The sequence below is a fragment of the Trichosurus vulpecula genome, chromosome 3 (genome assembly GCF_011100635.1).
Source record: "Trichosurus vulpecula isolate mTriVul1 chromosome 3, mTriVul1.pri, whole genome shotgun sequence".
Classification (NCBI taxonomy): domain Eukaryota; kingdom Metazoa; phylum Chordata; class Mammalia; order Diprotodontia; family Phalangeridae; genus Trichosurus; species Trichosurus vulpecula.
Genome location: NC_050575.1, coordinates 400,286,926 through 400,297,403, shown reverse-complemented (window position 1 = coordinate 400,297,403; position 10,478 = coordinate 400,286,926). Strand labels below are relative to the sequence as shown.

Genomic DNA, 10,478 nt, shown 5'->3' with positions numbered 1-10,478 from the left:
TATTCAAGGGATCCATGCAGGCAGGAACACTCTAATACAGACAATTTTTAGTAAACTCTTTATGCCAATCACAGCCATCAGCTATCACCCTTTTCAGTTTCTTGACTCATACGTGTGACATGACCTTCTTTCTCAAAGAAATTTTGCTTTCATTTAAATGGATTATTTTCTTCCAAGCTGTAAGTCCCAAGTGAGACTTTTCCATCACACTTTATGAATGCTAGTGAGGCTGCATGATCTTGTAAGAGAAAAAAAACATCTCACTTAGAGTTGGAGGATCTAAGTTTAAATCTCAGTTCTAGCCTAGATGAGCACTAACATGTCATACTTACTAAAGCCAAAGAAAGAAAAATATATTTTCTGTTTCTAAAAATAATTTGCTAAAAAAAAATAGTCCTCAACAGCTCTTTGAGTCCAAAGTCACTGAACAGGACCACATGCATCATCCTCCCATGAAATGGAAAGGAAATTACCCGAGGGTGAAATCGACACTCTTATTTATTCTTAACTTCCCTGTCTATAGCCACAGCCTCCATCCTAACCCTCTGGTTAAATGGACTCTGTGCATGCATGTATGTATACATGTGAACATGTATGTGTTTCATTATTTAAAACATACCTAGAACTAATGTATTAATAGGGGGATGTGGGATGTTCAGGACAGCATGCTTCAATAATTCTTATTGAGGACTGTCGTCCAGTCATTTCAGTCATGTCCAACCCTTCGTGACCCTATTTAGGATTTTCCCGGCAAAGATACTAGAGTGGTTTGCCATTTCCTTCTCCAATTCATTTTACAGATGATAAAACTGAGGCAAACAGGGTTAAGTGATTTGGCCAGGGTCAGATGCTAATAAGACTTGAACTCAGGGAGATGAGTCTTCCCATCTCCAGGTTGGCACTCTATCTACTGTGCCACTTAATTGATACATACTGCATATATGATCTTATGAGAAAAAAAATTCCACTTGGAGTTAGATGATCTCAGTTTCAATCTCAGTTCTATCACTTGCCAGTCTTCCTGAGTCATCCTGACTTCTGGCCTGGTGCTCTATCCACTGAGCCATCTAGCTGCCTTGTTATTGGGGACAGAGGACCCTTATAGATTATTAAAATAGTTGCTGATGAATCACTGATACTAAAAGATCAATTCTGTGGCTCCCTCAATAAAAAGAAAAAAAAACAAATCTTGGGGCAAGACTGTTGACCAAGTATTTAATGGGAGAGTAAATAGCAGAGGAGATCAGTAGAATCCTTTCTGATGTCCAAAAGGCCTTACAGGGTTGCATCTCTCTTAAAGAGGTTATGATCTTCATTTCTAGGATACTAGCCTTGCAAGCTAAGGACAAAGAAAAGGCAAACCAAGCCCTATCAAGCATAGTTTTGTTAGTGAAGTCTGTGGCCACTAGCTTGAAATTAGAAGCTGTTGAAAGTAAAAATGTTTCTCTAGCTTAGATAGGTAAGAATAGGTAGCCAGTTGGAATATAAAATGACCAGATGTTTAGTGGCCTTCTAGAAACTAGCATGGGGTGAATTTCACTTGTCCTCCTTCTTTTCTGGAACTTCTACAGAAAGAATCTGTTCGTCACTCTCTGGCGTAGGGCTCATGCGAATTCTGACAGAGTGATCGGTGAATTCAGACACAACTTCCCTGTCATCTCCTCCCTCTGACTTCTTGGGGGAGGAAGAAGACGGAGGATGGGCATCTGGGGGATCTGCAGCAGCTGGCTCTGGTTCAGCTGATGGTTCTGGAGCTGCTGATTCTGGTCCGTCTGGAGCTGCCGACTCTGGTCCGTCTGGAGCTGCCGACTCTGGTCCGTCTGGAGCTGCCGACTCTGGTCCGTCTGGAGCTGCCGACTCTGGTCCGTCTGGAGCTGCCGATTCTGGTTGGTCTGGGGCTGCTGAGGCAGCAGAACTCTTGGCCTGGAAATAATAAAATGAATGATGAAATGTTTGTATTCTAGAGCTGTAGAGAAAAATCAAGGCCAATTATAAGAGATCTTAACTGAATAGGATATTCTTGTGATCCAAGTTCTAATTCAGGACTATGCACAAATTCCCTTGATTTCAGTAACTATGAAAAGTCAGCTTAATAAAACAAATGATGCCAGGGTATTCTCTTTTTAAAGTAAAGCATTGGTTTCTTTGAACCTTTTCACACAAGTCTTTTGTGATGCTTTCATCTAATTTATTATCATCATTATTATTATAATGATTAACCTGTGAAGTAGGTTGTTAAATATATCAGCAATTTATTTTTAGTCAGTGCTCAAAGGGCTTAGATTAAGATGCTTCCCTATGTGCAATAAAATACCCTAAAATGAAGGGGAAATAGGTTTCTATGATGCAGAAAAATACTCATTTGCCATACTTTCAAATTTAATTCCAGTCAAATCTGGAACTGACATGTTGTTCCTGAAGCACAACAAACCCTACCTCAAGGAAAGAGTTTTGAAATCGTACTACATTATATTCAAAACACCTTTGAGTATTGCTTGACTAAATCCATGGCCATAATCAGCAGAGTAACGGTAATTAGCATTCTGTCTTTTGCCTCTTTTTGTATACCCAGCTCTTAGCACAGTGTCTGACATATAGCAGATGCTTAATAAATGCTTATTGATCGATTTTGGTATCAGATCACCAAAAGGCCTGAGATTAGAAATGAATACTTCTAAAATACCCTTGGGGTTGAAGGTAATGTGCAAGAGGGATAGGACAAGGAAGGGAATGACAATCAATCTTACTATTTCTGCAAACAGGCTTTATATTCTGGGGAATCTTAATTGTCCTAAGCATTATATTAAAGAACAGAAAAAAATCAAAACAATCTTCTCTGCATCATCAGGGGCTTGTGCTATTCTTTATAATGTAGAGGAAAGTAATGCTACAAATGGCCAGACAGCTCTTTGACACCCATGGTCATGGTCAAGGTCACGGTCAAGGTCATGGTCAGGGTAGACCAGTCCGGGTGCTCACCTGCTCCAGCTCTTGCTGTCGCTTGGCAGCTGCTTCCATGGCAGCCAGTTCTTTCAGTCTTGCTCGTAGATGGGCAAGTTTACCTCCTTTTGCCGCTCCCTTCCCTCCCATCTTTCCCGCTACGGCTAAAGCAGCTGAGAAGAGTTTAGGAGTCCCTGCCCTCGGAGGAAGAATAAGCACGCTTTTCGATTCTTTGGGCTTGTTGTTATTCCTTAGCATTCGCCTACAAAAGACAATAACAATTCAGAGCATCACACTCATTCAGAGAAATACAAAGGTCAAACATCACAAATGAATCCCCGAGGTCAGCAGGGAATTTTTGCATATTACAGCTACGGAATAAATGGTTTGATTAAGAACCAAATTAATCATGGGCCTGTATCATAAATACAACCTCGCGGATATTGGCACTCTCACCCCTGGTCCAGACCATGAGTACACCACTGCCTTCTCATCTTGTCCAAATCTTTCTATCCACGTCTTTCTATCAATACTCCACAGAGAACCCACCCAACCAGACACCAGAGGCCTTCCTCCGATTTCTTTAATATTGTGTGGTTGCCAGGGGAATAGTCAGGCTGCACATCTCTTATCCCTCCCGCTCTCTTTAAGACCAGACTACAATGGAAAGCAACATTGGGTGGGTCGGTTGCAACCCATTACCAACAAAGACTTCCATGAGCTGTATGTAAAGGGTATCTATCATCAAGGACATGGGCCAGGGGAAAATCTAGGCTAGTGTTTAATAAGCAAGCACTCCTAATGAGCAAATTTGATAATCGGGGTCCTGTCAACACCTACTGTCAACCAAAATAATTTGTTAAAACTGAAGGTCCTTCCTTTGTTATAGTCACCAGTGCCTTTTAACAAGAGAAATTGTGACTCAGTGACACAAACTGGAAGAGCTCTGAGTTGCTTTCCAGCTCTGACAGTCTGTGGTCCAAAGGTTGCTTCCAGCTCCAACACATCATCAATATGAAATGCACATCGCTTGTTTTCCTGGGAAGGATTTCCCCATCTGCCCCCCCCCAACACCTCCCCCAGTCAGTATTTCACAATTCTCAGGAAGCTCAAGGTCTTATGTAAGCAAATGAATGATTACTTTTAACAAAAGGCCTAGGTGCCTAGGACTCTGTTGCACAAAGGATCAAATGTTTATTGTTTAAAGCTCTTCACAACCTGGTTCTTTCCTACTTTTCTAGATTCATTATACTTTAATGCCAACCCTCCACCCCCCACCCAGATTCTGCATTCCAGGCATGCTGGCCTATTTAATATTCCACATGTACAAAGCACTGTCTCTCATCCCTGTGTCTTTGCACAGGCTGTCCCTCATGCCTGGAATGCCCTCCCTCTGCCTCCCAGAATCCCTGGGCTCCTCAAAGATTCAGCTCAGGCACCAACTTCTTTAGAATCTCTGTCTTAATCCTACCACCACATCCCCAGCTGCTAGGGCACCTTTCCTAAAATCACCTTATGTTCTCTATACCCAACATGTAGACATGTTGTCATGTCTTCACATGTACACATGTACATTGCATGCATTCAAATGTGTCTGTCTCCCTGGAGTGCAATCTCCTTGAAAGCAGAGGCTCACTTTTGCATCTGTGCTTAGGACAGTGCCTCACACACATGGCAAGTGCTTAATAAACTCTGTATTGGTTGATAGATTACCCCTTGCTGTTCAGTCATTGAGTTGTGTCTGACTCTTGGGGACCTGGGCGACCATACTGTCCATGGGGTTTTCTTGGCACAAATGGTCTATTCTCTTCTTTATTGTCATTTAGCATCACCTATCCACCCCAAGCAAAGTTTCCAGGCCTTCTTTGATTCCCCTTTTCCTTCAACAAAGATAAAAAACACACATATAATGTTTTATAGTTGTCCTTGGCACCCCTTGACAGCTTCAGCTCATTCTCACCATAAGCATTCCTAACATTTGTCTATTGCCTATGCTGGCTTCCATCTTCTGCCCATTCAGTTTAAAAATCTAAGTTGGTTGGTGAGTACCCTGTGCATCCACATTGATCCTAATGTAGGTCAAACTCATGCTACTTTATCTCCTCTTTGTAACTGCTTCCTGTAGTGTCTTCAGAATTCCATTTTTGAGCATTTCCCATCCCTCCTGGGCCAACTTCCTCTGAGTGGACATGTCCGTGTGGCTCCCTGGAGTGCCCAGTCCCTGCTACACTGATCTATCCCTACCGTACCAGCAAGAACAAGGTCCATGAGTTTGGCTTCTCCTGCTGTGACCTCATCACTCCTCAGTGCATGTGATTCCCGGCTATACCACTGTCTCCAATAAAAGGAAGGACAAAGTTTCCTCCTTTCTTCTGTGGTAGCCACAGTACCAAATCCTTGGTCCCATGGAGGGGACCGTCCTCTCTCCAAGTTCCATCTCCAACTCTTCTACCTGTCCGTGTGACATATCCAAAAACAGTCCCCTACTGACACATAGTCCCCAGCATCCTCAGTGCCCAAAGGGAAAGGGACATACTTGCATACCTGCTATATTTTACGATTATAAATTGTACACATGGATAACCAAAGCACTTCACTAATACGGAGACACATTGTTCCTATGATATGGAGAGAGGCCATGTAAGTTTCAGTGAAATGATACAAGCTGCTATCACTTGACCAGTCTCCCCTGGATCAGCAAATAATATCAACCATGCTCCACTATTTAGCAACTTTAGGATAAAGCTAACATTCATTCTGTTCTTCCATTTTGATGATCTCTTTTGTTCTAATGTTTTCGGAAATGGCACAGAATTGGAAGCTTTGCATTTTGGAGCTGAAAGATTAAGGTGAGTATGAAATATTTTAGCTCTCTGACTCAACTGTCCCTCAGAAATGCTGAAGTCATATTAACTTTGTCTTTCTATAAAGGGTCTGGGTAGTCAGGTTAGCTTAACTATTCTCTAAATTAACTGATCCTCCCCCTTCCTAGTATGCCTAGTTGAGTAATGAATGTCCTTAGGTCTTATACTTCTTAAAAGAGAAATGGGTGAAGAATCATGGATTCATAGAATGTTAGGGGATTATATAAACCAACTTCTTTATTCTGAAAACAAAGGAGACAGGAGTGACTTGCTCCAGGGTCCTACGGGCAGTAATACCAGTAGGAAAAAGAGTAATAGCATGGGGCCAATTCTGATAGTGCTTCACCTTTACTCAGGAACTCGTGATGTAGGGAAAGACAGTAGCTCTCTCTAGCTGGCTTCTCCCTCCTTCCAATGCACTGCCAGGAGCCACGTAGACTGGGTGTGGTGCATTGGCAGTGCATTTGGAATATATAGGATTTGTGGGGTGTGCCCCATTAGAACACATAACACAAACAAGAAACAGTATTGAAGGCTGAAAAAGAAGGGCACAATACACTTCTCTGATATGGAACCAAGAAAAATACCTTCAAATTTCTACTCCCTTCTCATAGAATCCCAAAGTTCTTTACAAAACACTTTTTTATGAATGTAGACAAACCTGCGATTTCAATGGAGACTTCTAGGAGAGGAAACTCCCTCTACTAATGTAGAATGGCGCTTTCTCTTCAACTTATGGTCTTCCAATAAGTATCCAAATCACTGACTGTTACTGTTCTAAGGAATCACGTACCTGGCTTTCTTTCGAAGTAACTTCTGAGACTCTGGGTAGTGAACCAAAATTTCATTCAAGTCCTTCTTATCCAAAATGAAAAGGTTGGTAAATCCATGAGCCACTACATTTGCTGTGCGACGATTTCCCCCACCAACAGCCAACAAGCTAATTATTCAAGAGAATAAAGAGAACAGGCAAAACCATTGAGGGCTAGAATTGCAACATCTCAGTCTCACCTTGCTAACTCAACCATCAAATGAGACATTATCTGTAAAGTGCCTGGTACACAGCAGGTACTTAATCAACACTGGTTCCCTCCTCTTCTTTCCCTTCCTTCAACCATCATGAAGCCACCAAAGCAGCTGAAAGAGTATGTGCCCCCATCTGGGAATGCAGGGAAAGAGAAATAAATCGTTGGCAATCGGCAGCTATTTTTAGAATCCTATTGAAAGGAGATTCAGTGATACAGTAGGAATGTTTCAGCTCTGGTCTCACTACTCCTAGTCTCACTGATTACTCTCTCTCTCTCTTTTATTTCCCCCCACCCCAAGGTCTCACCTCATTCCCCCAATTTCCCACCCCCACCCCCAGTTCTTTTCTGACCTTATTTCTCCAAATACAGATCCTGCTCTCAGAGTCACAAGGACGGCTTTGCCATCTGGCCCGCCCAGTACCTGGACCTGTCCAGCTTGGATAATGTACATTTCTCTTCCAATTTCTCCCTGAAACAAAGAGGAGAAGAGTTACTCATGTTCAAATACTGTACAGGAATGCTTTAATCACAAAAGACCCTGTTGGATCAGACCTCTTCTGGACAGAGCTTTGGTTTCCACAAAGAGCTCTGGTGCCTAACCTGTTTTAAAGTCAATTTACAATTATTCACATGGAGAACGAAAAATAACGAAAATGCATCTGACTCTGGAACATAGCAAGAGAGCCATAAGCATAGATACACACACACACACACACACACACACACACACACACACCTGCACACACACCCAAACACACATATACATACACACACACATACCTGCACACACACACACCCAAACACACATACACACATGCCCCTTCATACCTGGCTCTGTTTCTTCGTGTCTCAGCCCTATTTCTTGCTGCCTGAGCCATGGTGAAAAGAGCATGGATAATCAATCCACTTACAAGTGATTGAAAGTTGGCTGTATCATTCATCCATTCAATAAACATTTATTAGTGAGTAAATGCAAAGTTGTTTTTAAAGAACTCTCAATGTAAAGGAGGAAATTTTATTTCCTTATTCTTCTGATTTTTAAATGTAATATTTTGCCTGTGATCTTTATTTTCTTCTTGAATGACAGCTGTTTCCTGAGAGTGTTTTCCCACTGCACACACCTAGTTCAGTACAGGGTCTTACACACCGTGATCCAATAATCGTTTTAATTTCCAAATGTTAAACTCCTCTGGACAAAGCAATGGATTGTTCCTTTCTTATCCTCAAGCAAATAAATGCTTTGTAACTCAAACAGTGGAGCCCAGTATTCTTCTTTACCTAATAGGGATAATTTTTAATTCCTTGCCTCTAACTGGTCCTAGATATATCATTTTCATGTGCCCTTTATCAAAGTAAAGGTCCTTATGTTTGCGGGAAGTTCCTTAAATCTTCCAGAAGATATTTATCCCCCAAAACTGACATCATATTTGAACACTATCCTAATTTCATTACTCAATTTTAGTTATTTATTAATTTCAAGACTTGGTCTCTCCCTATCTTACCCATATAGGTGCATGGGGGTGCTACTCACATGGCTCCACTCTCCCTGGCACAGAAGCTTTGTCCTGCTCTGTTTCTGGCCTCTCCTTAGACGACCTGGTGCCCCCCTCCCCCCGCTCCTAGAGGCTCATCCTATTCATACAGAACTTAGTGCTTCATGCTAAAATCAGTCAGCCCACTGCTACTCAGAACTCCTGAGCTCAAGAGATCCCTCAGACTCAGCTTCCCAGGAAGTTCATTCCAGGTAGCAGGCAAGACCAAGGCTTGACTTGAGGTCACATCTCTTCTAACTAGAGGTGTGACCACAAGCAGGTTATTGATACTTTCTGAGTCTCCCTACCTGCATTTATAAAATGAGTAAGATAATAATGCCAAACACACAGGCTGGATGAAATAGCATACGTAAAGCATTTTGCAAACCTTCAAGCATTATGTAAATGCTAGTGTCATGATCATTATTATTGTTTTATCATTATTAGTAGTAGCAGTATTACTACCATACCTGCTCTATTTACTTCACATGGTTTATCAAACAAGATGATAGATATCAACATTTTTTGAAAAGTATAAAGAGCTGTGCTAATATGACGTATTGGTACTGGTGGTGATAATGATAGTAAGTAGGATCATCCATTTGTAAGTAGACAATGTATACATTCCAATTACAACTTTACAAATCATTCTCCCTTTTACATAGTCACTGTGGTTCTTTCTGACTTCTTCTTTGTCAATTACACAAATAAATAGACAAATAAATGACAAAATAAATAAAACAAATGAATGAATGAATACCTTTTTGCACACGTAGTCATTGGGCAGGTAAACTACGGACTTCAGCCTCTTCAGCATATCGAAAATCATTTGCCTGTCACAGCCCTAAACCAAGAGAAGGAGAGAGGAAAGGGCTCAGGATTTAAAGGCAAACTGATTGGACTCCACAAAATGAATAGTTTAACTTTGACTCAGATGGGAAACGTACCTGAAAAAGAGCCACCTTGCTGACAATGTCGTAGTTGACGTCGATAGCGAGATCTAGCCGCATCTTGTCCGGAAGCTGCACCATCAATTCAGATTCATCTGACCAATGGGAAAAAGAGACACATCACTTACTCCTTATGGAAGTACATTTACACTGGATGACATATGAGTTCAGTGTCATCATAGTAGTTAAAGAAGTGTGGGGGACTTTTGAAAAAACACTTGATAATTGTGTGTGACCTTGAGAGGGTTTCTATACGTGGAAGAGGGGGTCTGTAATTTCCAAAGAATAGTATGGCGCAGGGTCAGATACCATAACAGAAGGGTACTATTACACTGCTGGAAAAGAGGAGGAGATTGATGATGATGTTGGTTTTTTTCTTCTACATCCCAGAATCAAAAACAAAAAAAGTCTTCCTCTGGATTTGGGAGAAATCTGAGAAACTCAAAAAATCTAAGAGTGTTAGTTTATCCATTTCTGGGAATTATAATCCTAGAGTTCATGGACTATTGTGAGAGATGTGGTACTAAAGAGACAGAAAGGGAATCCTGGTCCAACTCCTGATTGACTGAAGGCAGGTTGTTGGCCTAATTGATCACAAATAATAAATTTGATATCTCAGATCTATTTTGACCCTGCTGCCTAAGACACTGAGACATATCTTCTAGCTTTCTAACCCCACTTAAGTAGGATGGAATTACCCAGGGAGCAGAATAGGTGGATTCAATAGGTGGGAAGGCACAGGGAGGATAATTTTGGCTTGATACAAGGAACAATTAGAGTCATGGGATGCCCCATGAGGTAATAAGTGCACCAGAACTAAAAGTGCTTGAGTAGATGCCGGACGATCACTCACCAGGAAAGCTTTGGAGAATATTCCTACATAAGGTAGGAAGTTGGGCTAGATGATAGCTGAGGTCCCCATCAACACTAAGATACCGTGAGACCAGGAACACTAAGTTATGCCAAACAAAACTAGGAAGATAAGCCAAATAGGAATTGGATAATCAGAACTTTGGCTAGCGATTTTGGTGCCTCAAGGCAAATAGCATTCTTGTGTTTATAACACTGATGTAAAAATAAGAGAGAGAGAGATTTGACCTTTGATTTCATTGGTATGAGGAGTTCCCAGGGAGGAACTGCCTCTACCAAAGCAGAATAGTATCT

General features: G+C 41.5%; 1 protein-coding gene across 2 annotated transcripts in view; it reads right to left on the bottom strand.

Annotated features, from left to right (window-relative positions):
• Positions 1-1,205: 1,205 nt before the first annotated feature.
• Positions 1,206-10,478, bottom strand: part of LOC118843812 (cyclic nucleotide-gated cation channel beta-1-like) — a 54,058-nt gene continuing 44,785 nt past the window's right edge. For both annotated transcript variants that reach the window (XM_036751590.1, XM_036751591.1), the window contains 6 exons: positions 9,312-9,409; positions 9,125-9,208; positions 7,183-7,301; positions 6,598-6,744; positions 2,980-3,202; positions 1,206-1,923 (listed from right to left, as the gene is read on the bottom strand). In XM_036751590.1, the coding sequence (XP_036607485.1) occupies positions 1,537-1,923; positions 2,980-3,202; positions 6,598-6,744; positions 7,183-7,301; positions 9,125-9,208; positions 9,312-9,409 (1,058 nt within the window). In that variant the 3' untranslated portion in view covers positions 1,206-1,536. The remainder of the gene's footprint in view (positions 1,924-2,979; positions 3,203-6,597; positions 6,745-7,182; positions 7,302-9,124; positions 9,209-9,311; positions 9,410-10,478) is intronic.